General features: G+C 48.7%; 2 protein-coding genes across 2 annotated transcripts; both read right to left on the reverse strand.

Moving 5' to 3' along the window:
- Positions 1–1,331: 1,331 nt before the first annotated feature.
- Positions 1,332–4,649, reverse strand: FBXO39 (F-box protein 39). Its single transcript, XM_052658876.1, has 3 exons — positions 3,624–4,649; positions 1,796–1,972; positions 1,332–1,460 (listed from the first exon to the last, which is right to left on the reverse strand). The coding sequence occupies exons 1-3, from the start codon at positions 4,647–4,649 to the stop codon at positions 1,332–1,334; spliced, it is 1,332 nt and encodes a 443-aa protein (XP_052514836.1).
- A 5,486-nt stretch (positions 4,650–10,135) lies between these two features.
- Positions 10,136–23,056, reverse strand: XAF1 (XIAP associated factor 1). Its single transcript, XM_052658568.1, has 8 exons — positions 23,025–23,056; positions 20,168–20,303; positions 19,354–19,410; positions 18,796–18,991; positions 16,512–16,597; positions 13,585–13,926; positions 10,381–10,448; positions 10,136–10,245 (listed from the first exon to the last, which is right to left on the reverse strand). Exons 1-7 carry the CDS (start codon positions 23,054–23,056, stop codon positions 10,392–10,394), a joined length of 906 nt encoding a protein of 301 aa, XP_052514528.1. The 3' UTR covers positions 10,136–10,245; positions 10,381–10,391.
- Between the last annotated feature and the right edge of the window lie 3,435 nt (positions 23,057–26,491).

Here is a 26,491-nt window from a genome sequence, read left to right on the forward strand (position 1 = left end):
TGATCATGGGGTTGCAAAGAGTGGGACATGACTGAGTGACTGAACTGAACTGAACTGATTGGGAAAAAAAACCCTAGGTAGAACTATATGCACAAAATCTCAAAAGATCAGAAGCAATCCATGTCAACAGCATGGGCTCAGGAGTTTATCCATACTCCCCGTTTAAAACACATCATGTTTCCCTGTGACTATAAAAATAGCACATGGTCTTTGTAGAAAATCTGAGAAATAGGGGACAGCATTAAAAGGAAAATAAAAATCACCCATAATCCCACCACTCAGAGATCACTATTAACATTTTGGTATATCTCTCCTATGCTTAAAAAAAACCTGTACTTGTATTTTATTGTGATTGGTATTAACACTAAACAGTTTTGTGTCATGCCTTTTTCACTTAGCATTGTGTCAGGGACATTTCTCCAGGACATTACAGATGCTTTGGGACTATGAAGGTCATGGTCACTTCTGGTTCAGCCCCACATGAGAACCGAGCTTTCGTAGCAGGCTGAGTACCATGCTGTCTGGATGGGGAAAACAAAGGCGAACCAGAAAAGCAGATATGGGAGATCTGAGTCCATAACACCAACAGATTAGGAGCTGAGCTCCTGTGGGAAGGAGTTCTGGCTCTGAGCGGCTCTGTCTACACGTGGGAATCTCCCTGCTTTGCTGGAGGACCTGCTGGCTGATTTCATTCATCTGAGATCAGGCCTGGCCAGCTTCAGTGGCAGGAGGCTCTGACATGAAGGTCAGCCAGGATAGAAAGCATTTCTGGGGGACCTCCCTGGCGGTCCAATGGTTAAGACTCTGCCTTCTAATGCAAGGAGTTCGATGCCTGGTCAGAGAAATAAGATCTCACATGCTGCAGGGTGTGACCAAAGATTAAAAATAAATGAACAAATCTTGTTTAACAACAACAACAACAAAAGCCTTTCTGAGCTGAAACTGATAGTCGATGGAAATCTTGGCTCTGTTTCCTCCCTGGCACCTTTTCGGGAGCAAGGTCAGCAAGAGCCAGGGTCCCTGAGTAAGAACCTGCTCTGAGTGGCTTTGGGCTTTCAGCTCCATGGCTGACTGAGACTCAAAAAGCAAAACCAAACCACAAAAAAGAGAAATCACCCCTGGATAGCTGGCAAAGATAGCACTTTAAAGTCACCTGGGGTCTTCGCATGACGTCCTAGGCATTGCTGGGGTGTCACGTTGGTGTGAAACCAGCAAAAAAGGAGGGAGAGGAGGAAAAGGGGTGGAGTAGGGGATGCCCCAAGTGTCATTCCATGAGGACCGGATTGTCAGGTTCAAAGTGCTCCTGGTTTTCTTTCTCTGGAGAGCGCTGGTTACATCATGGGGTAAGCGATGACAAAATAGTTAAGCTCTGAATCGATCAGCTTTCTGTACTTCCTGTAAATTTCCCGCAGTGTCCTGTCCTCTTCATTCGTCTCATATCTGTTTGTATAAATTCTCACCTGTGCCGACAGAGAAACACATCTGCACACACGCACCCTGTGACTACATCACCCAGGCCCCAAAGACCATCCAAATGGGGAACCCATACAATTGTTGGCAGAATCAGGAAAAGCCCAACCCCAACTATCAATGCTGAGGATGATTACTACTAATTATTAATCCTAAGCTCCAGATTCCCTTGGAAATTAGCAATTTCACAGAAGGGACAGACTTGTGAGACATCCAACCCCCATGCCCTGCCTCATCCCTGACCTTCATCCCAGGACTGGACACCTGCCCCCCAGAAGCCCCTGTGCCCCTGCCCTCGGTGGAACCCACCCCGGGGGGCTCTTACCTTGAGTGTGCGCAGGGCACACTGCCCTTCCTCCCGGCTCTTTAGGATCCTCTCCACAAACTTAACATCCAGGAAAGCCCAGATTTTGAAATAAAACAACTTCCTGCAGGATAAGATGAGGAGGTGCAGCTCTTCATCCAGAGACTCATGGTTGTTGTTGAATTCAAAAGTTAGTTTCTGGAAAAGCACCAATGGGGCAGATGACGTGAACAGAGATGCTGGGACTTAGCTGGATCATTTCACAGCACTTTCATGATCCAACACTGGTCTGGTGGCTGTGGTAGTCCAAGTGTTTTATTTATTTATTGTCCATGCCATGTGGCACACGGGAGCCTAGTTTCCCTGATCAGGACCAGGGCTGGAACCCATGCTTCCTGCAGTGGAAGCAGAGTCTCAGCCACTGGCCCACTGGGGAAGTCCCCTCCAGTGCCTTAGATAAGGGACACTGGACACGCAGTTATCAGAGGAAGGGATTTGGGAATGCAAGTGATCTCATCCAAGTTTCCGAGTTTTGAGGAAATGTACCTAGAATCTGGAGACCAAAGTGGTCTTCCTGGCCCTGCAGTGGACTGGCCAGGTGACTATAGGCAACACCAAAAGGTAGTATGATGTCTGCCTGCCCACTTCAGGGCTGTGTGAGCATAAATGACCTCTTCACACTTTGTCATCCCTCACTGTAAGTATTGGTGTTTCTTAATTTATAAGTTTATTAATAAGCTTATTAATTTATCATTTATTTGTTATATAATTATAAGTTTATTAAGTGGTATAAATTAATTAATTTACCTGACTGCACTGGGTCTTAGTTGTGGCATGCAAACCCTTAGTTGCATCATATGGGACCTAGTTCCCTGACCATGGATCGAAGCTGCGTTCCCTGCACTGGGATTGTGGAGGCTTAGCGACAGGACCACCAGGAAAGTCCCAGTGGTGGTATATATACCCCTGTATATCCATGCTCACAGCCTTGTGTGAGGTCCTTGTTATTCAGTCGCTCAGTTTTGTTTGACTCTTTGTGATCCCCTGGACTGTAGCCCTCCAGGCTCCTCTGTCCATGGGATTCTCCAGACAAGAATACCAGAGTGGGTTGTCATGCCCTTCTGCAGGGGATCTTCCCAACCCAGGAATCGAACCTGCATCTCCTCCATTGGCAGTCATGGATTCTTTACCGCTGAGCCACTTGAGAAGACTGTGAGGTCCCTGCTAAGGGGACAAAATGATGCTGATTTTATAGATGGGGAGCTGCCAGATTAGAGAATAGCCCACGCCTCTGAGCTCCTCGGTAACTTGGGTCAAGTCTGTTTTTTTGTCTGGTTTGGAGTCTCACTGTGTCCTGTGTGCTGCTGTGTCAGGTGGATGAGTGGAAGGGGCTGCCGACCTTCTGGTCACCAGGGGAGGCACCTGCATGCTCGGACTTCAGAGTTCTGAGCCAGGGATATAGGCGCTTTCCCTGGTGGACAGTCACCCAAGAGTGGGTTTCATGTACCAGAAGCGAGCAGTAGCTTTTGTCCTCTGTTGTGGTCTTGGGGACCAGGAGAGGCGTAGTTTGGTGACCTTTCTCAGAATCTCAACTTAAGGCTTCCCTGGTGGCTCAGATGGTAAAGAAGCTGCTTGCATTGCAGGAGACCCGGGTTCGATCCCTGGGTTGGGAAGATCCCCCGGAGAAGGAAATGGCAACTCACTCTAGTATTCTTGCCTGGAGAATCCCATGGACAGAGGAGCATGGGAGGCTACAGTCCACAGGGTCTTTCACCTTTTGAGAGCAGGCAGGAGGAACCAGAGGGGCGGCCACTCCTCCCAGGCCTCCTGGCCCTCGAGTTGTACCTACCTGCAGAGTGTGCCGAAAGGTGGGCAGGAGGTCCGTCAGGGTGGGTCTCATGGACCAGTCGGGGTCGCTGAAATAGCAGCTTCTCAGACTGATGCTCCTGATGGGGATCTCCTGCAAGAGGATCCGGGCCAAGTGCTCATACTTCATGACCCGCTCAAAGAAGAAGTTGACCTTCAGGCTGGTGGCGTGCCTCGCCAGCTTGGCCCAAGACATGCCCCAGATGACCTGCCCATGGGGGTCGTGAATGTGGCACTTGATGTTTATGGTCCGGAGGGTGCCGGGGTTGTTGTCGCACAGGTTTTCCAGCAGCTCGTCAGAGATGCAGTTGTAGTTGAGGGTCAGGGACACCAGGCTGCGGAACGTGGCCATGGTCTTGTTGAACTGGGGACTGCTGTAGACGGCGAGGTGGTGGCTGAAATAGTCCTCGATGTTGAGCTCCGTCACCGTGCTCTCGTTCCTTAAGTAGCTCAGGGCGTTGAGGATGTGGCAGCCTTGTTCTGTGGTGAGCCTGGCCCCCTTCAGGCTGAGATAGTTCAGGTGTTTGCCCATCTTCTTCAAGAAGAAGCTCAAGCTTCTCATGAATGAGCTCCTGATGCTGTTCCTCCAGACCAGGCGGTCCAACTCGAGATGCTGGATGGAGAAAGATTTCAGACGGTTGTTACTCTTGCCCAGACATGAGAGGAGGCCTCGCATGGTGACCTGGAACTTCTTGGTCAGGACAGCGTTGTAAGGATTCAGGAATTTGATCTCCAGGTGCTCCAGGTAACGACCAAATTTCTTAACATACCAAAGGGCTGACTCGAATTCGGATGCATGTACCCTGGAAGGTCTCCCACTGAACGTGATGGTCCTGTATCGCCAGAGGTCAGCCGAATACATCGTCTGGTTCCACTTCCTGCAGACAAGGGCTGCTCTGGACCTGTCCCTGTCTCCCAGCCACCAGAAGATACGACGCAGGCACACATCGGGCAGGGTGGCCCAGCAGCTCTGGTCTTGAGGCTGGATCAGTTGGTCTTCTTCGTCCATCGGGAAATCAGGATGTCCACTGCAGCTGCGTGGTGGGCAGGGCTTCCAAAAATGAGGAAAAGAAAAGCAATCACTTGTTTTCTGTGGGGAGTAAAAAGGAAGACCATTACCTGCCAAACACATATTAAACCTAATGCAATGAACTTGCTCTGCGGCCCCATGTGTCAGTACTGGGCTGGTGCATGGGGGACAAAGATAAATAAACCGTACAGTGTACACCCGCAAGGATTCACAGCCCAGCAGGGGTCTAGTGGGGACACAGACCAGGACTCAGTCACAACACTGTGGGAGACGAGAAAAGGCTCAGGTATATTCGTGGTGCCTCTGGGTCTGCTCAGTCGCTCAGCCGTGTCCGACTCTCTGCGACCCCATGGACTGTAGCCCGCCAGGCTCCTCTGTCCATGGGATTCTCCAGGCGAGAAAACTGGGGTGGATTGCCACTTCCTCCTCCACGGAATCTTCCTGACCCAGGAATCGAATCTGCACCTCTTGCATCTCCTGCATTGGCAGAAGGATTCTTCACCCACTGAGCCACCTGGGAAGCCCATTCACGGTGCAGGGTAGCACAAACAAAGCATGATTAATTCTTTCTGGGTAAGAAGTAGCAGAGAGGGCTGCTTGGAGGAGGTGGCATCTGAGCTGAGGTTTGCAGGGTGGATATGTGTGTGTAAAGCAGATAGGTTGGTGGTGGAGGATCTGGTATACTCCAGGAAGAGGGAACAAGATGGGCGAAGCCACAGGATGTGAGCATATGTGATGTGTTCATATTCAGGGAATTAACAGTTGTTTGAAGCTTAATTTGTGACAGGCAAGGAGTGATGAACCTGGATCTGGGGCAGTGGGAGGTGCAGGCTCAAGGGCATCATTCAAGATGCTCTGAATGATGTGATAAAGACTGTGTCCTAGAGGAATTCTGACATCTTCTCTGGATGAATCACTGTGTTGAGCGACACTGCTGATGGCTGCGTCTCTATTCAGGGCTTCCCAGGTGATGCCAGTGGTAAAGAACTCTCCTGCCATTGCAGGGACATAAGAGACATGGGTTCGATCCCTGGGTCAGGAAGATCCCCTGGAGGAAGGCATGGCAACCCACTCCAGTACTCTTGCCTGGAGAATCCCATGGACAGAGGAGCCTGGCGGGCTACAGTCCATGGGGTCGCAAAGAGTCGGACACGACTGAAGCAACTAGTCGTGCACACATATGTCTCTATTCAAAAGGCACAGCCGCAGAACAAAGGTGGAGAACCTCGCTGACATCAGGGCAGGTCTAAGGATCACATGCCCAGAAGTGCTGTGGGCAGTCTTGAGGTAAAGAAAGAATACTCTGGGGGAGTGGAGGAAGGATGTTCTAGAGCGGAGTCCAGGCTTGAAGCCTGGGACTAGGGCAGCATGATAGTGGGAATTGGGGTGAATTGTGAGTTTTTTAGTGGACATGATTTGGCAACTGGTGAACAGAGAAATGGGAAGACTGGAAGGTCTCTGACTTGATTGAATTGCAGGTGGTACCCCAGTCAAGCTAGGGAGCCCCAGGGAAGAACTGGGCCAAGGCCCTAACAGATACACTGAGCCCTCGGTCAGGCTTTTCAGTCACGTGCTGTAATCTTCATGGCTTTGCTTTCAAAGTTTCCCCTGCCTGAAAACTACCCTCCTTTTCTCTGCTTCTCCCCAACTCTCCATTTTTAAGGTTTAAGCCCTATGGCTCCACAAAGCTTTTATTGACTTTTTTATTCATTGTGGCTCATAAAAACTCAGAGCTGGAAGAGGCCTGAGAATTGAATTTTTTTTTTTTAACAGATGGAAACTAGGAACAGAGAGGTGAAGGGGCCTGCCTGTGGTCACAGGCAAGTTAGTAATAGGCCCCAGGCTAGACCTGGGCTTTCTTACTTTCTCTTGTACTGTTTTCCTGCCTCTACTTTTCAGGCCTTGGATGCAGAGGGACAAGTTAATCATAATTTTCAGTTCAGGACAGACATTTGTCTGTGCAAGAACTCTCTTTGATTTTATGACTCTGTGTGACCCCTATGGACTGTAGCCCGCTAAGCTCCTCTGTCCATGGGATTCTCCAGGCAAGAATGCTGGAGTGAGTAGCCATTCCCTTCTCCAGGGGATCTTCCTCACCTAGGGATCAAACCTGGGTCTCCTGCATTGCAGGCAGATTCTTTACTGTCTGCACCACGAGGGAAGCCCATTTATTCCCTTTTAACTCAATGTCCCACTTCACCGTTCCCCACCAGAGGCAACTATTCCAGTGTGTTTGATGTGCTTCGTTTTGTTTGTGTGTGTGCTTGCCAAACGTGTGTTCCACGTCTGTAAGCACCATTCATGTTGCCCTGTGTGCATCTCACACTGCGCCTGTCACCTGAGTAGACCCAGTGGCTGATAGTCTCCTATTCATTCTCGCGGGAGGGGCCCCCGGGCCTCTTCCAGCTCTCCCCAACACCACAGTGGTGAAGAGCATCCTCAAATGAGAGCCTGTAGGTTTCCTCCATGCCTTTATCCTCACTACCCCATCATCACCTACTGAACAATTTGGTCCCTTCCTCCAGCTGGCCCTCCCATCTCCCACCCAGATAGGCCTCTGCATGGAAACGGGTAGCAGCCTATCCCCACCCAGGATACAGGGCTCTGGTGGGTTCAGCCCGCCCCCTTCTTTTTCCCCTTTCAGTGTCAAAGCCTTTCTTTTCTATGAAGCCCATACACTCTTTGGAATGAGGAACAGCCTCATTCTTCTTTTGAGGAAGTATTTTAACTAATGAAGAAAAAAGAGTGTGTCTTTCTTCACATATAAACTGTCTGGGGCTAGGGGACCCCACAGCACTTAGCATAGAGCAAGGAACTTATAACCCAGGGATCGAACCCAGGTCTCCTGCATCGCAGGCAGATTCTTTACCATCTGAGCCATCCGGGAAGCCCAAGAATACTGGAGTGGGTAGCCTACCCCTTCTCCAGTGGATCTTCCCAACCCAGGAATCGGACTGGGGTCTCTTGTATTGGAGATGATTCTTTATCAGCTGAGCTACCAGGGAAGCCCTAAGAGGTACACGAGAATAGCTGCTGCTGCTGCTGCTGCTAAGTCTCTTCAGTCGTGTCCAACTCTGTGCGACCCCATAGACGGCAGCCCACCAAGCTCCCCCGTCCCTGGGATTCTCCAGGCCAGAATACAGGAGTGGGTTGCCATTTGCTTCTCCAATGCATGGAAGTACTGGAGTGGGTTGCCACTGCCTTCTCCATTGCCTTCTCTTGCTTCTCCACGAAAAGCTAAAACCAGGGAATTCCATGGTGGTCCAGTGGTTGACTCCTGGTTTCCACTGCAGGGGGCACAGTTTCCACCCCTGGACAGGGAACTAAGATCCCAGAAACCTCACAGTGCTGCCAAGGAAAGAAAAGAAAAGAAAAAAGCTGCTGCTGCTGCTAAGTCACTTCAGTCGTGTCTGAGTCTGTGCAACCCCATAGACGGCAGCTCACCAGGCTTCCCCGTCCCTAGGATTCTCTAGGCAAGAACACTGCAGTGGGTTGCCATTTCCTTCTCCAATGCATGAAAGTGAAAAGTGAAAGTGAATGCGGTCAGAATAGTTATCAGACACTTTAAACCATAGGGTGGGCCTGGAAGAACTTTGGTGAGTTGGGAATGATGTTGCAAGCCTTCCAAAAGTCATGTCATTACCTGGAACCTATGCTACCCCTCAAGAGGCAGTGTAGATTAGTGGGTTAAATTCTGGTTGTCACCTGCACTATGTAACTTTGTGTGTGTGTTCTCTGTTGACTCCAGACTCTCTGTGGCACCATGGACTGTAGCCCATCAGGCTCCTCTGTCCATGGGATAATCCAGGCAAGAATACTGGAGTGGGTTGCCATTTCCTACTCCAGGTGATCTTCCCCACCAAGGGATCGAATCTGCGTCTTTTGTGTCTCCTGTACGGGCAGGTGGATTCTTTATTACTAGCATCACCTGGGAATCCCCTCCACATCTGTTGATATGGATAACTGTTCCTTTCTCCTAGTGTTGGGGGGATTAAATGGACTCAGATGGAAAACACTAGAACAGTGGCTGGCATATAGTAAATGTTACACAAGTGTTTGCTGCCATCAGAAAGTTGGTGCCAACGTGCTTCTAAATAACATCCCTATAAGGAAGGTATTTACGAATGGGGAAAGAGGTGTTGGAACGTTAGGAAAATGAGATGGGTAAGTGGGGAGCAGGATTCGAACCCAGACGCGGGAGCGTAGGCTGGGTTCACAACGTCACACAGTCACACAGCTGCCAAGCCTGGGAGGACACTTGGGTGTTCCATCACCCGGGGTGCGGAGAGGGCCCAGGAGCCTCCCGGGGGCGGCGGGTGAGGAGGAGCGCCCACCCCGTCGCGCGCGTTACCGTTCTCGGGCCCCGCTTCTCCGGCTGCAGGGACCGCGAGCGCCAGGCCTGCTCCGCCCGCGCCGCCTCCGCTCCGACACCGACTCCGCCGCCCGCGGCCCGGCCGAGGCTAGAGGCCCAGCGGCCTGCCGCCTCTGTGACGCGCCGCCACCTGCGGGGGTCTGCTCATGCCCACGGCCGCGGGGCCCAAACCCGGGGTGATTGCGCAGGTCGAGGGGCCAGACTAGGTGCCCCCACCCCGCAGACGGCCGGGGAGGCGCCCTGGCCACGGGAGGCAGGAGGCTGGGCCCCACAGCCCCTGCCCCCTGCCCGGCCCCTCTGCACGCCGGGAAGTGGTTCTGCCCAGGACTTGGGTTGTGCAGGCCCGATCGTTCGCCACCTTTCCTGTCCGGATCCAGCCCCGGTTCCTGTCCATTGTCGGGGACCCTCTCTGGGAAGCCTAAGCCACTGCCAACCCAGCCTTAGTGTTGGTCTCTCAGTCGCTTCTGACTCTTTGCGACTGTGGACTGAAGCCCGCCAGGCTCCAATCCTGGAGTGGGTTGCATGGCCGTCTCCAGGGCATCTTCCCAACCCAGGGATGGAACCTCAGTCTCCTGCCCTGCAGGCGGATTTGTTACCTTCTGAGCCGCCAGGACCCAAAGAAGGCCTTAAGCAAACCTGACTCAGCCAACCCGACAAAGCTTGAGAAAGGTCACCCTTCTGCAGTTTTGGGTGGGTGGGTGTGCACCCAGGCACCCACTGTCCTGAGCTTTGTCCTCCCTGGTGGGAGCTGGTACCCTAACGGGTCTCCCCACAGGCCAGGCAGACAGTTAGGGCTGTGCTACTTGCGGGGAGGGGGCTGCTTCTCTGGGTGTCTCCCAGCTGCTCCCCCTGCCAGCAGCCTCCACTGGCACCTCTTCGTGCATTACCTGGCTGCCCCCATCACGCAACCTCATTTTTCTCTTCCTTTCTCTCTCATTTTCTGCCACTCCCCTTCCCATGTCGTCCTAGCTGCTGCTTCCCCACCCACCTGCCCCTGGCCCTGGAAAACCTGTCAAAAATCTAAAGAAAGGTGGAGGACAGGCTTTCAGGAAGATCTTTTTTATTCTTCAGAGATAAAGCTGGATTTTCCAAGGTGTCCAGGCTGGGTTGGGCCTAGATGCTTGATCAGAATTCTCAGGCAGAAGAGTTGGCATTCTCTTTTCCTCCTGGTTTAGCTGTAGCTCTTGGGCAGACCAACCATCTCTGTTCAAAAGGAGGAAAATAGTTAAAATCCAAACCTTTTCTTTGACAAGAAAGAAACCCAGTGAATAAAACCTCTAGCACAGAAAGCAAGCAGAAAAAACAGTGTAAAAACAAAATCTTCAAAATCTGTTGTACCTTTCGCAAAGCTAGCTGGAACTTCTCACTTGTTTTCCTTTTGATGAAGCTAACCGCCGGCATTTCTCCTAAAGAAACAGATATTTTAAAAGTTCAAGGTGTATAAAGTGAGAAGTGTTAATTCCTGGGATATCGCTGGTTAAACCTATCCCCAGTTCCTGGAGCAGGGACCCTGAGCTGTAGATGGCATAGAAAAGTCATAGGTAGAGATGAATGTATTTGCAAAGCAAAAATAGAGACCCAGACGTAGAGAAAAATTTATGGATACCAAATGGGGTTGGGGTGTGGGGAGAGGAGGGGAGGATGAACTGAGAGGCTGGGATTGACATATGTACACTACTATGGGTAAAAGAGGGCTTCCCAGGTGGTTCAGTGGTAAAGATTCTGCCTGCAGTGCACGAGATATGGGTTCGATCCTGGGTGGAGAAGATCCCCTGGAGAAGGAGATAGCAACCCACTCCAGTATTCTTGCCTGGAGAATCCCATGGACAGAGGAGCCTGGCGGGCTACAGTCCATGGAGTCTCAAAGAGTTGGACACAACTGAGTGACTAACACTTCCACATTTCTTTTAGTGACTAAAAAACAACAACAATGTATAAAAGAGACGACTAATGATAACTTACTGTATAGCACAGAGAACTCTACTCAATACTCTGTAATGACCTATATGGGAAAAGAACCTAAAAAAGAGTAAACATGTATACGCATAACTGACTCACTTTGCTGTACAGCAGAAATTAACACGATGTTGTAAGGCAACTGTACTCCAATAAGAACTTAAAAAAAGAAAAGAAAAAAGAGAAGAAAAGGGAGGCCAGTGAACTGGGAGGGGTCTATGGGAGGTTTGGGACAATGTTTAATAGAGGACTGTCGTCATCAGGAGGGTGAACGAACAGATTAGAGGGTACCCACGCTGTGGCTTCCCTGGGGGCTCAGATGGTAAAGAATCCTCCTCTAATGCGGGAGACCTGGGTTCAGTCCCTGGACTGGGAAGATCACCTGGAGAAGAGAACGGCAACCCATTCCAGTATTCTTGCCTGGAGAAGCTCCATGGACAGAGGAACCTGGTGGGCTACGATCCATGGGGTCGCAGAGTCGGACTCGACTGAGCCGCTAAGCACAACACAGCACAACATGGACTCGTGTGTGTGAGTGAGAGTTGCTCAGTCGTGTCCAGCCCTTTGCAACCCCATGGACGGTAGCCTGCCAGGCTCCTCTGTCCACGGGATTTTCCAGGCAAGAATACTGGAGTGGGTTGCCATTCCATTCTCCAGGGGATCTTCCCAACCCAGGGATTAAAACCAACTCTCCCACATTGCAGGCAGACTCTACCATCTGAGCCACTAGGAGGTCCTCATGGACTCTTACAACATTAAAAAAGAAAAAGGAGGGGCAACATCATTTGACTTGGAGGGATGCCCTTCTTATTATTGGTTATTGATGAATCCTATACAAGCAGTGTGTACAACTGGACTCCAAATGTGTGTGTGTGTGTGTGTATGCGGTTATATAACAGAGTTGCCAGATAAAATACAGGCTGTCCAGTTAGATTTTAATTTCAGAGAGACGAAGAATTTTTCTTAGTATGTCCCATGAAATTGTTTTGTAGTTATTTTTGTCCCAAGTAATGAATTTTTCTTTGCTAAATTCAGCAAGCCCATCATTAAGGATAGAGAGAAGTATGAAAGGAAATCTCAGTTGTAGGAGGCAAGGGAATATGGCACTAATAACACTCAGTTGTAGGAGGCAAGGGAATATGGCACTAATAACACCCTCAGCAAGTATGAAATTCACTCAGCTTGGTAAAATTGTGTGCTTGTGTGCATATAGAGATGCTTAAAGAAGTTAGAAGGAACAAGATTTAGGTCTACTTCTTTGTAAGGAGTGTGCGTTATATATTCAGCAAAAAAGGCAAATGGTGGAGTCATGAGTCTAGAAAGATGATATACGGGGGAAGAAAACCAATTCAGACCCCATGGAGGCTTGTCAGGTTTTTGTGAACAGAGGTGAAGTTTTGGAAGGACACCCACCTGGAGGCTGAAACTAGTACCTCATGGCATGGGACTTGGGAGGTGGCGTGGGTGTGGGGGAGGATTAGCTTTATCTTTATGTTTGTTTGTATGGTATCATGTCAAATGGTTACAACAAAATCTAGTATCTAGTACTAGCAAATTCCGGGAGACAGTGAAGGACAGGGGAGCCTGGTGTGCTGCCTTTCAAGGGGCTGCAACGAGTTGGACACGACTTAGCTACTGAACAACAACAATAACTTTTGTATTTTGAAAAACATCAAATAATGAAAATATTTTAAAGTGAGACATCCTTTATGGGGCTTGAGAGCATAAGCTTTGGAACTATATCCACATGTATACCTGGCTGGATTCTGCCACTCTCTAATTGTGAAATCCTGGGGAAGACACTCGACCTTTCTGTTCAGTTTCCTTATCTATAAGGTAGGGGTAAAATACCTTCCTGATATTTATAATGGTTAACCATTTGTAAAGAGCTTTGCCACCCCATGGACTGTAGCCCCTCAGGCTCCCTGGTCCATGGAATTTTCCAGGCAAGTATACTGGAGCGGTTGACCATTTCCTTCTCCAGGGGATCTTCCTGACTGAGGGATCAAACCCATGGCTCTTGCATCTCCTGCGTTGGCAGGCAGGTTCTTTACCAGCTGAGCCACTGGGGAAGCCCTGCTTTGTATTGTAACTGGTGCATAATGGTTAACTACCTCTAATACTAATTCTTCTTTATTGGAAAATAATCTAGGAGGTGAAAAATCAGGTTATTGAGGCTGCAAATCCTGAGCTACTAGAGGTAAACTTTAATCTGCTAGAGACAAGATACCAACTGACTTAAGATCTTGACCAAGGCTCTGATCTCTGGACTGCAGTTGCCTTATCTACACCATGAGAGGGCTAGACTGGATGCCTCTGTTCATTTGTTTGTTCCATGGTTTGGGAGCATTTGCTGTGGTCAGTAACTGGGCTGGGAACTGGAGACAGAGATGAGAGACTGGCTCTGCCATCAGAAATGGGAGGTGGTGAACATATATAAACAGGCGATAAGTGCTGGGAGTAGATCCGGACACACAGAGAAAGGGGAGATAGTGTTGTCTGAGGACATCTCGCAGGACTTGCATTCCTTTAAACACTGTCCCAATGGCTCACAGCTGGGTTATGGAGAGAACAGAGGCTGGGTACCTGGTGGTGGTTTAGGGTTGGCAGGGGAAGTAGGATACCACACTGAGAACATCTCCTCAGAATGTCATAGGCTGTCTCATCTTCTACAGGAGAGGAGGCTCTGAGCTTGCCATTGGACTTCAAAGACAGATTCGTGGTTTTGTTTGTGCCTCGTGGCGCTTGCCTTGTTGACTTTTCAGAAAGAAAGGGAGCTCTGTGTCTATTTTTCAGCTTTGGACGGACATCTTCCTCTGCCTTGGAAGTCTGGTCTTCAGCAGCCCGACTCGAAGGGGATGAAGGAGGAATTTCTGATTTCCCCGCTGGAGAAGGTGTCACAGCACCTGAGACTCGACGGCATCTATCCTGCAAGGGTGAGTCAAGCATCAGATTTAAAAATGACCTCAGCTTTAATGGTGGACAATATAGTAGGCGAACTAACCTGAAAATTTCCCACTCCAAACACTTTAGAAATGCTGAATATAATATGACAAACGTTCATTGCGCTGACTTTGCAAGGAAGCAAGCAAACTCATGTTCCAGGAAAGAAGACCTACCTGTTAAGCACATGAGGTAAGCCTTCAGGAGGAGACTGTGGGGCCAATCTCATGACCAAGAGCTTGGATGAGAGAAAAGTCCCATCCACACATTTCATGATGTGTGAAATTGGAAGAGTCCCCTTTCCCTGCACGAAGCTGGGAACCTTGAAGTCTGAACTATGGTGGCTAAGAGACAAAAACTGAGCAACTGGAAAAGGGAAATGACAAGAAAGCTTGTCTACCTTGGACTAGAAATTGATCATGAGGTGATAAATTCTGAAGAAGAGAGAGAGGAAACAAACAAAAAACACATCTGAGCCTATGGTCCAAAGCAGGATGAATAAAAATAAATCTTCTCTTGGATACGTTGCAGTGAAACCACAGAAGATCCAAAGCAAAGAGGATCTTGAAATCCAGCAAAGAAAATGGCTATTGGCAAAGGACCAGCAGCTACACTGAGAGCAGACTTATCAACAGCAATCACAGAGGTGGGAAGATGGTGGAAATGCTTCAAAATGCTAAGAGAAAATAAAGGTTAATGTAGAATTTGAAATCCAATTAAACTAACATTCAAGGATGCAGAATAAAGGAAGTAACTGTGCAGACAACTAAAGATACCTAGACATGTATTTCAGGATGACAGAAATCTTGCCCAGAAGGAAAGCTTGGGATTCAAGAAAGCTTGGGATTCATGACTTCCCTGGTGGTACAGTGTAAGAATCTGCCTTGCAATGCAGGGGACTTGAGTTTGATCCCTGATTAGGGAGCTAAGATCCCACATGCCACAGTGCACTTCAGCTACTGACCTCGCATGCTCTGGAGCCCACTAGAGAGAAGCCCTCACACTGCAATAAAGATTCCACATGCCACAACTAAGACCCAGTGCAGCCAAAATAAATCCGTAAAACATTTTAAAAAGAAAGAACGTCAGCAAAGAGAAAGGTAAACGTGTGAGTATATCCAAGCAGGCATGAATTTAATAAAGTGACAGTAATAATAATGACTAAAGAGGATAGTACAAAAACCAGGTGAAACTAAATTCCACAGCATTTATTAATATGTAAAAGGTGGAAATAGAGAATCACTCAACATGTTTTCAAATCCATATATTGTTTTTGTGGAGGGTAGGGACTGTGATTTAGATTTTAAGTCAAGTATTCATATTAAAATGCACTAAATGTCACCAATAGTAAATTTTATATGTATGGTCCACAATAAACAAAAAGACCTAGGTCATCTCTAGGATTTCTTTAGTTCTCATATTCATTGTTCTCTGGATTGAAGGGTAAAGAAAGGACAAACAGTTTGCCATCCATGAAGAAGGAAGTGAGTTCTTTGGAGAGATGCTTTGGGGAGATTCCCCCAAAGAAAATGCTCCATCCTGTAGAAGAGGGGAGCAGCTTGGCCTGACTAATGCGCTAAAAGATTCTTAGAGTGATGGAGGGAGGAGCCTGTGAATTTTCCCAGGCAAAAGCAATCAATCAATCCATCACATCATTACATCTGTTCAGAGTCCTCCTTTTGGTACCCAGCCCTGATATCAGCTTCACTGTGGGAAGATGGAGAAAGTTATTAACTTCTTTGTGGAAGCTCACAGCCTAATAGAGAAGACTTCCATATGGGATGTGCTGTGCTGTGCTTAGTTGCTCAGTCGTGTCTGACTCTTTGCAACTCTATACAACCAGGCTCCTCTGTCCATGGGGATTCTCCAGGCAAAAATACTGGAGTAGGTTGCCATGCCTTCCTCCAGGGGAGCTTCCCAACCCAGGGATCAAATCCAGGTCTCCCACATTGCAGGTGGATTCTTTACCATCTGAGCCACCAGGGACATGGGATAGAGAATAACAAAGCAGAGCCTATTTAGGCCTAAATTGCAATTTCCAGGCCCTCAGAAGTGATCAGTGATAGCTAGATTGGTCAGGGAGGCTCCCTGAAGGGCTGGCATGATTGGAATCCAATTACGTGTGCTAAATGAGCCTAAAGCAGTTCACGATGTCCTTTTTTGAACAAAGCAAGACAAAATATGGGAACCTCTTAATATTCATGCTGTGTAAAACTGGACCCAGAATCTACTATTCAAGTCTTCCCAGGTGGTCCAGTAGTTAAGAATCCACCTGCCAATGCAGAGGACACAGGTTCAATCCCTGGTCCAGGAAGACCCCAGATGCCAGGGAGCAACTAAGCCCGGGCACCACAGCTACCGAAGTCCACACATCTAGAGCCCGTGTTTGGCAACAAGAGATGTCACAGCAATGAGAAGCCTGGGATGGAGGCTACAATGAAGATCCAGTGCACCCAATAAGTAAATAAATAAAATGAATGAATTTCAGGAAGAATCCAGAGTTCATATCATACTTTTTGGAATATGGACTGGCTATTGGCATCATTAGACAATGACAAATTTCTACTCACCAGATGGTAGAAATACTTATTTCCTGGAATCATTTGGTTGCAATAATGACAGCAGATGTTGCTTTCAGGAGCTGGAATGCTCTTCCCTGAAAAAGCACAGAAGCAACAGCACAAATGATTGCCCTTGACGATGGCCAGCCCGGCTGCCCCACAACTGCCCCGAGTCTGCCATGAGTGTCCTGCACTGCCAGGGTCCTTGGCCACATGGACTACCCACAACAGGAATCGCCCACATTATTTCCATTAAATCGTAAAAGTGCCCTTGGGGCAGCACACAGCACTGATGAAGAGATGTTTTCCTGGAGCGGGACTGGTTTCCAAGGCGATGGAAGGAGCTGTTACCACAGATGCCAGTCCTGTTCAACCTGACTGCTCTTTCAGTTTAGCCATTTCCGAGTTCTGTGATCAGATGAGGAGTTAATTGCATACATCTTTGTTGATTGTGTTGAAGCTGTGTTGTGCTGTCTTGTTGAAGTCGTGTTGTGTTGATAAACTTGCATTGTCTTGTTGAAGTTGTGCTGTTGTTGAAGCTGTGCAGTCTTGTTGAAGTTGTATTGTCTTGTTGCAGTAGTGCTGTCTTTTTGAAGTTGTGTTGATGAAGTTGTGTTGTGTTGTTGAAGCTGTGCAGTCTTGTTGAAGTTGTGTAGTCTTGTTGAAGTTGTGTTGATGAAGTTCTGTTGTGTTGATGAAGTTGTATTGTCTTGTTGCAGTAGTTCTATCTTGTTGAAGTTGTGTTGTGTTGACTAAGTTGTGCTGAAGAGTTGTTTGTTGGCTATGTTGAAACCCAGACCTGCTGGAAATGTACTTGAATCTTAAGCACCCCAGTTTTCATTTGCCGATTTTGATAAAATTGTTTACCTAGAGAGACTTACCACCCAGGGGATTTTCAGCTCTGTCCCCATACTACTGTTGTCACAACCAGTGAGAAGATGTGTTTGGCTCGTGTTCTCTGTAAACACTTCCTGAAGAGGTAACTGGGTAAAGAGAGCACGCTATGGCACCAGGTGGCCAACACATAGGCCCAAAGATCAGGAGTTACACCTGGGTCTTTTGGGAAAGTTTCTGATTTTGTGTCAGGGAATTTGGGGATCCTGTCTGGTTTCTGCCTCTCGCAAGCCCCTGTTTCACTCTGCATAGGTTTCTCATCTCTACAAGGATTCAGGTAGGTCTCTGCCAGGCTGGAGCCACGCTGGAGGAGTTCAAAGGAAGCCTCCCATCTGGTAGGGCCCCATTGCCTCTGCACTCATCTGTGTAGCTCCCAGCTCCCCAACCCCTGGCTTCTTGGCTCCCTGGATCTGTCATTTATTTTTATAAATTAAAAAAAAATTCTTTTTATTGGAAGAAAATTGCTTTACAATATTGTGTTGGCCTCTGCCACACAACAACTCAAATCAGTCATAATTATATGTTCATCCCCTCCTTCTTGAACCTCCCTCCACACCCCATTCCAACCCTCTAGGTTGTCACAGAGCACTAGGCTGGGCCCCCTGCATAATACAGCAGCTTCCTTATAGTTATCTATTTTATACTTGGTAGTGTATATATGAGGGTGTTAAGGTGGCTCAGATGGTAAAAGCGTCTGCCTGCAATGCGGAAGACCCAGGTTTGATCCCTGGGTCAGGAAGATCCCCTGGAGAAGGAAATGGCAACCCACTCCAGTACTCTTGCCTGGAAAATTCCATGGACGGAGGAGCCTGGTAGGCTGTAGCCTATGGGGTCGCAAAGAGTCGGACATGACTGAACAATTTCCCTTAGCGTATATATGGGGCTTCCCAGGTGGCCCTTGGGGTAAAGAACCTGCCTGCCAAGGCAGGAGACATAAGAGATGTGGGTTCGATTCCCTGGGTTGGGAAGATCCCCTAGAACAGAGGGCATGGCAACCCACTCCAGTATTCTTGCCTGGAGAATCCCATGGACAGAGGAGCCTGGTGAGCTACAGTCCATGGGGTAGCTAAGTCGGAGGCGACTTAGCACGCACGCACACAGTGTATATATGTTGATGCTACTTTCTCAGTTTGTCCTACACTCTCCTTCCCCTGCTGTGTCCACCAGTCCGACTCTATGCCGGAGTCTCCCTTCTCTGTAAATAGGTTCATTAGTACTATTTTTTAGATTCCATATTTATGCATTAATATATGATATTTGCTTTTCTCTGGACCAGTCATTTCAAGACACAGCAGGTGCGCAAGAAGGCCACTCTGGAACTAGACTAGCCAGGTGACTTAGAGACACGCGCCTCTGTCATCCCTCGTCACCCGTCCCGCCGAGAGCTCACGATCCTCACCTTTCTGGAGCCGGGGCTGCTCACGCTGACACACTTCTCTGTGCTGAGCCAGCATGCGGAGCATGACGTGCTGGCCGCAGTCTGGGCAGAGCTCCGTCTGCCGGCCGCAGTGGTGCTCATGGAGGCCCACCTTGTTCAGGCGTACGGCCAGCTGGCAGAACTGGCACTCAACCGGGCGCTCCTGGCATTCCTCGGCCTGTGGGGAGGCCGGCAGGACGGGCATAGTCACTGGCCTGCAGTGACTGCAGTTGCCTTGGGGCTAGGAGCTTATTTCCCTTGGGGGGGACTGAAGCCAGTAAGAGAAAGCAGGTGGGAAAGACTGAGGGGTGGGGGGTGGGAGAGAGTTGTAGGAGGGGGGCCTCTCCTCACGAGGGAAACATGAGCTCTCTTGGACCCTGGCAAGAGGGGCCGGGGCAGGAGGCCCTGTGTCACTGGGATAAGCTTGTTCCAGGCCTGCTTGGGAGAGAAGAGAGAGCTGGGGGTGGGAGGGGATAGCTTTATGACCGGCCCCCTCCCCTCCTCCTGGGCTTGGTAGAAGAAATCACACCTGCCCCTTACCTCGTGACTCTCCAGCGAGTGCTTCGGCAGGCTCTGCTGACACATGGCGCATCCCACCTAAATGCGGAGGGAGGTGCTCGAGTCCCACCCTGGCCTGTGTGTCAGGGGTGGGTCTGTGAGCACCTGGGGGCAGGAATCAGGCACCCTCATCTGCCTGCAGCACCAACCCTGAGCTCAGGGACGCATCTGTGGGACCCTCTGAGCTGAGATGGATGGCTGAGATGGATGCCTGAGCTTGAGGAGCTCCAGAAACAGCTGGAGAGAAAGGTTGGGCTGACCAACCTTGGCCGTGACTGCCTTCCAAGCTCCCCTTTCCTGTCTCGCCTCTTGACACATCTCAAAAGAACATTTTACTTTTCCCGAAACAGGGACCCCTAGGCTTGGCCAACCTCATACACGTGTAGGGAAAGGATTGGGAATGGGAAACCAGGGTCTACTCAATGCAGTACAGGAAAGAAGTGTTAGTAGCTCAGTCACGTCCAACTCTTTGCTACCCCATGGTCTGTAATCCACCAGGCTCCTCTGTCCATGGGATTCTCCAGGCCAGAATACTGGAGTGAGTTGCCATTCCCTTGAGTCTTCCTGACCCAGGGATGGAACCCAGGTCTCCTGCATTGCAGGCAGTTTCTTTACCATCTGAGCCACCAGGGAAGCCCAGGTGGCAGTGCAGGAAGGGCAGGATTATCTACCCTTTCCACTTTGCATAGGGGGCTGGGCGCTGGGGCTGAGGGACTTGCCCACGGCAGGCAGCCATGAGATGGGCTGCAGAGAGGACCCTGCCCCTCCACCTCCATCCCCCAATCTGCCTCCTCACCTGCTGGTGCCCACCCTGGCGGTGTTCTTCCATCTCATGCTGCAAGACGGGTTCCTTGCACTCCGGGCAGAGGACCAGAAACATCAGACAGTGGGCCTCATGGAGGGCCAGGTGGTTGGAGGCCACCTTTCTTTTGCTGCAGGATCAAGAGGGAGGAAAAGCAGGTTTATTTCATGGTATAATGCATGGAGCCATATTTTATGCCCGGGGCTCCTGGATGAAGATCTTCCAAGGCCTCAAGCACTGAAAATATGATGATGAGACCACCTGCCTCGCCTTCCCCATGTTGATCTCAAATCAGAACAATGCTGAATCATGACGTAATGGTAAGGATGCTCTGCAAAGCTCTTATGTTGCCCCGGGTGAGCACGGTGGGTAAGAAGGAGCAGGAGGGAGGAATCACAAAGGGACAAGGGAAACCTTTGGGAGGTAATGAATAGTTTCATTGTCTTGATTGTGACTGATGAAATAAAATTTATATTTTAAGGCAGGACAAGAACAATTTAAAGATAAAACTCCCGGTGTGCTTGGGGCTCCTCCCTCCCTCATGTACATCGTGCATTTGTCCTACACATTAACCAGAGCCCCTCACTGATGGAAGAGCCTGCTCAACCGTTTCTTTTTTTCTTTCTTCTGATGCCAGGAATATAAATGAAAAGAATAGTGTTTTTTCTCAGCTCTGTGCTCAGTCACAGGGACTCACTGCTGGCTCAGTACTCTGCGTGCTCACCTGGACTAGGCAGGTATCCTTGGTGAAGTTTTTGTAAAATGCCAGTATGTCATTCTGATTTATGATCCTTTGTCTCAAAAGCATATGACTATGTTTTTGACTTCTAACCTGGGCTTCCCTGGTGGCTCAGATGGTAAACAATCTGCCTGCAATGTGGAAGACTGAGGTTTAGTTTCTCAGTTGTGTCCGACTCTTTGCGACCCCATGGACAGTAGCCCCCCAGGTTCCTCTGCCCATGGGATTTCTCAGGCAAGAATATTGGAGTGGGTTGCCATTCCCTTCTCCAGGGGATCTTCCCGACTCAGGGATCAAACCCATGTCTTCTGCATGGCCAGGCAGATTCTTTACTGTCTGAGACACCAGGGAAACCCAATATATATATTATTTTCAGATTATTTTCCATTTAGGTTATTACAAGATATTGACTATAGTTCCCTGTGCTAAACAGTAAACCTTTGTTGCTTATCTATTTTTTAAAATTAGAAATAGCATTCTATTTATACTAAGTCAAGCAAGTGGAATCAAAATGTCATATTTTAGTTAGGCAAAAACTTGTAAGTTTTCTAATACATATATACCCTATATACTATATATACATATATAGACTATATTATACTAATACATATATTATACATATCTAATGCATATAAATTATACTTAATATTATATAATAAATATAAATATATATTTATTTATAAATACATAATAAATATAATTATATAAATAATACAAAATATATATTATATTACTTATATATATGTATACAAAACTTTTATTTATTTATTTATTTTTTTAATTTTTAAAATCTTTAATTCTTACATGCATTCTCAAACATGAACCCCCCTCCCACCTCCCTCCCCATAACATCTCTCTGGGTCATCCCCATGCACCAGCCCCAAGCATGCTGTATCCTGCGTCAGACATAGACTGGCGATTCGATTCTTACATGATAGTATACATGTTACAATGCCATTCTCCCAAATCATCCCACCCTCTCCTTCTCCCTCTGAGTCCAAAAGTCCATTATACACATCTGTGTCTTTTTTGCTGTCTTGCATACAGGGTCGTCATTGCCATCTTTCTAAATTCCATATATATGTGTTAGTATACTGTATTGGTGTTTTTCTTTCTGGCTTACTTCACTCTGTATAATCGGCTCCAGTTTCATCCATCTCATCAGAACTGATTCAAATGAATTCTTTTTAACGGCTGAGTAATACTCCATTGTGTATATGTACCACAGCTTTCTTATCCATTCATTTGCTGATGGACATCTAGGTTGTTTCCATGTCCTGGCTATTATAAACAGTGCTGCGATGAACATTGGGGTACATGTGTCTCTTTCAGTTCTGGTTTCCTCGGTGTGTATGCCCAGCAGTGGGATTGCTGGGTCATAAGGTAGTTCTATTTGCAATTTTAAAAGGAATCTCCACACTGTTCTCCATAGTGGCTGTACTACTCTGGGAAGCATGGACTCTTAATCACTGGACCACCAGGAAAGTCTCCCTTCCTCTCTTCGTACTCCTCTGCCTGGCCTGGCACCTCAGCTTTTTTCCTGAGCTGGTGCAAACACCAGAGAGCCAGGAGGGTTTGGCTGGAGAAAGACCTTGGGGAAGGATCCCCCTGGTTCCTGTCACAGGTAGGGAGCTTCGAGAGTGAGGTGCCTCAAGGGGTTGGGTCCCCACGATTTAGAGGTGTGGTCTGGGACCTCTGCTCTATCCCCTCACCCTGCTCCACAGCTCCCTCTAAAGGTGGGAGTGGGAATGATCCCAGACAATCTGCCTGAGCCTCTTTCTTTCAAAGACTGGTATGAAGAGCATACAAATTAGGACCCAAGGTCTGAAAAATAGGAGTAGCCCAGCAGGGATGGTTAGCCTGGCTGTTTGGCTGTAGAACTGTCCCAGAAAGTCTTCAGTACCTGGAGGTGGGGCAGGGTTCAGGGATGTCTGCCAACCCTGAGCCTCCCTCACTGGCATCTCCTCAGTTTACCCCTTCCTACCGCAGGGGCCCACCCTGGCCTTCCTGGGCACACAGACCCTTTCCTCTTCACTTTAGAAACAGACTTATCCTCTCTGCCCCTCTCACCAGCCAGCCTCAGGTCGGCCACCAGGGAAAGCGACTTCTTACCAGTTCCTGCACACCTGGAAGGCTCCCTCCATGTTCTGGTCTCCGGAGTCTGTCGGTTTCAAGTTTCAGTTCTTGCAGGCAGAGAAACGAAACTGAAAGTGTTCTGGCAACGGGGCCCACAGCCTAGGAAGGGAGGCGTTTTCAGATTCCTCAGCCCGGGGCTGCTGCCCAGTACCTGTGCCTGGACATCCAGGAAGCCCGGCCCCTGCCTCCTCCCTCAGCCTGCGCTGCTGCCGCCGCTGGCTGTTTCTGCGACCCCTTGGGTGGGAGCCAGAGGCCAGGCCGCCCTGGCAGCAGCCCCTCCCCTCCCCCAGGCTGACCTCACTGCATCTGGGTCACTCCATCCTCTTCCACAAAACACTGACCTCCATGTCCCTCCTGGTCCGCTTACTGATCCTTCCTCTGTAGGAGAGAGCTGGTTGGCCGTGTTGAACTTAAACTTGAAGGCTGCTCCTCCTTGAGACTGGCTCCTGACTTCCTGTATTCTACTCTGGTACGGGTCAGGAGCAGGAGGAACTGGGGATGCAGGGTGGGGACTACAGGCTTTGGAGCCACATCCCGTAGCAGCCTGGTGACCTAGGGCACTCACTTATCCCCCCCTGTTCATCTCTGTCCTCACTTGTAAATAATCACATTAAACATGGCTGTAATGCTAACAAGGGGGCAAGCGAATGGGGAAGTCTTCAGACCCAGAAACTGCTGCAGTGAGGGCTGATGTAACTTGCACACATTGCCAGCCAACAGGAAGCCGAATCAGGCTTTGAACCCCAGGCCAAGAGGCCCAGGGCTTGTCTCTCCTAGAATGGCCAGAGGGTCAAGAGACGGGAATTTGAATCTTGGTAGTGGACCCAACTGACAACAAGAGTCACTTTAGCTTCTGGGCTTGTTTCCTCATTTCCACTGCCCCTGCCCCCGGACTCTACAGGGGACCTAGTGAACTTGGGGAGTCCAGGTGCTCCCAGAAACTGTGTGAAAAATTGCTTTCATTTGAGTACATGGATTTGAAAGGAGTCTGGGACCCAGACTGTTATAAATGACTGGATGAATTGACCCCAGAATTTGAGATTCAAAGAAATCAAGTTCTGCTAAAGGCAACATGTGTCCAAAATTATATATGCATAATTGGATCAAATAAATATGGAACAGTTGTTTGTGTTCTTTTCACAGACAGCAGGATGTAATTAATTAGATAAAAATGACCGAACAGTGTATCTAATTGCTTAGTAGAAACTGAAAAATTTGCAGGTAATTGCAATTCCATCAGAAATGTTTGGATATTATATACTTTATGTTGACATTTTTAAGGGGGTTTAATGTGTATTTCTATTTCCCAGAATCTTATTTGTAAAAAAAAAACCATGCCTGTCTTTAATTAGCTTCAATATTTACCTTTATTATTCATAAACACAACTAAGACATTAATGTGTTATTGGAATGATCGTGGCTTTGCACATTTGTCTAAGCATGTTAATTTATTTAAACTTTAGTGAGCATGTCATCTACATAACCTTACTATACTTGATCAATATGTGACAGTTTTTCACTATTACATGAGTAAGTCCCTCCTGATGGTCAAGTCAGAAATTGAAAAGGGACCACTGAGGCATGATGGGTACGCCACACTCAGGCACTTAGCCTGACGTGTGGCCATTTATTGGGATTCTTGGGGCAGCAAGGATGGTGGATTCCAAACTTGCCCACACTTGGGAACCTCTTGGGAAACTAACCAAAAGCCACAGATGCCTGCCCAACCCCAGAAAGCGTGATTTTCCTGGTCCAGCAAGTGGCTGTGACTTTGGAGTTTTTGAAACTCCAAAGGTGATTCTAACGTGGAAACAATTTAGTGTTGGAGGAAAGGGCTGGTTCTGAATGCCAGGAACTTTCCCACCTGAACAATAAGAGAATGGGGCAGATGAGCATCACTCAAGATTCCACAAGTGTGGGGATCAACTCTTGGTGCTCATGGAAGAAAGACGAGGGTGGGTTACTGCAGAAGGAGAGCTGGGCTTTGTGGGTGGAAGTCCTGGGTGGCCCCGCGCTTCCTCCTGGTCACCACCCTGTCCCTGGATGAACCTGTCAGGGATGGAGGGGACCTGGCCCCAGGAGCAGGGCAGGGAAGGTCTAGGATGCAGTGAGCACGATGCTCTCATGTCCCACGTGGGTGAGCTCGCGAGAAAGCCCACCTAAGCCAAGGTGCAGACAGGCTCTTTATCTGGAGTTCTTTGTGCTACACACAGGAAGAGAAGGGGGAACAGGGTATGGAAGCTGCTTACGTAACCCCCACCTCCACCGCTCGATAGACCCTCTTTAATGTGTATCTGCACGCCCCACCCCCACAACTGAGGGTCCTCAGAGCTTTCCCAGACCCCAGTCACAGCTGAGCTAATAGAAGAATTTCAAGCATTGAGCAGTGGCACAAGGTTGCCGAGAGAATTCTTGTGACGCCTGCAAAAGGAGTGAGAGCAGCTTTTCTAAGGAGGAGAATAGGATTAAGGAAGAGGTTCAGACGTGGTCTCCAGCCAACTGGCTGCTGCTGCTAAGTCACTTCAGTCGTGTTCGACTCTGTGCGACCGCATAGACGGCAGCCCACCAGGCTCCCCTGTCCCTGGGATTCTCCAGGCAAGAACACTGGAGTGGGTTGCCATTTCCTTCTCCAATGCATGAAAGTGGAAAGTGAAAGTGAAGTCGCTCAGTCGTGTCCAACTCAGTGACCCCATGGACTGCAGCCTACCAGGCTCCTCCATCCATGGGATTTTCCAGGCAAGAGTACTGGAGTGGGGTGCCATTGCCTTCTCTGTAGCCAACTGGCAGACTCTAGAATTCAGATACTGAATGAGAGATGTGCCTGCATGCTCAGTCACTAAGTCTTGTCTGACTCTTTGCAACCCCACGGACTGTAGCTCTCCATCCGTGGGATTCTCCAGGCAAGAATACTGGAGTGGGTCACCAGTCCCTTCTCCAAGGGTCTTTCTGACCCAGGGCTCAAACCTAGGTCTCCTGCATTGTAGGTGGATTCTTTACCAGCTGAGCTCTCAGGGAGACTCATGAAAGACAGCGGATGGTAACAGTAATGATCAGTGATAGGAGTGATCAGTAATGATCAGTAACAGCAAAAATTACTGCTTATACATTTCCTCTGCTGCAGGCATTATATGAAGCACCTTACAGGCAAGATCTTTTTTAATCTGCCCAACAGCTCTGATGTATGTATTTTAGCTCCACTTACATCTGTGGAAATGGGGGCACAGAGAGGTTAAGTACTTTGCTCACGGTCACACAGTGGGGGGGGAAAAAAAGGACGGTCACACAGTGAATATCAGAAATGGGATTTGAACCAGGCTGATCTCACTCAGGGGTCTATGAACATAAGTCAGACACCAGCCACCTTATTTGACAGCTGGAGGGGATGGGGGAGGCCCAGGTTAATGTCCCGATTCCCTTCCTCCTCTCCTGGGAAAATAGTTTAA

Source organism: Budorcas taxicolor, chromosome 19 (assembly GCF_023091745.1).
Source record: "Budorcas taxicolor isolate Tak-1 chromosome 19, Takin1.1, whole genome shotgun sequence".
Taxonomy (NCBI): Eukaryota; Metazoa; Chordata; class Mammalia; order Artiodactyla; family Bovidae; genus Budorcas; species Budorcas taxicolor.

Excerpts from the sequence above, each read along its gene's own strand:
- FBXO39 (XM_052658876.1), bottom strand. The coding sequence starts at position 4,649 with ATGGACGAAGAAGACCAACTGATCCAGCCTCAAGACCAGAGCTGCTGG. Across the intron at positions 1,973-3,623 it reads CCTTTCGGCACACTCTGCAG|AAACTAACTTTTGAATTCAA; the intron begins GTAGGTACAACT and ends GTGCTTTTCCAG. Across the intron at positions 1,461-1,795 it reads GTGCCCTGCGCACACTCAAG|GTGAGAATTTATACAAACAG; the intron begins GTAAGAGCCCCC and ends CTGTCGGCACAG.
- XAF1 (XM_052658568.1), bottom strand. The coding sequence starts at position 23,056 with ATGGAGGGAGCCTTCCAGGTGTGCAGGAACTG. Across the intron at positions 20,304-23,024 it reads TTCCAGGTGTGCAGGAACTG|CAAAAGAAAGGTGGCCTCCA; the intron begins GTAAGAAGTCGC and ends TTGATCCTGCAG. Across the intron at positions 16,598-18,795 it reads GCAGCCCCGGCTCCAGAAAG|GGAAGAGCATTCCAGCTCCT; the intron begins GTGAGGATCGTG and ends GTGCTTTTTCAG.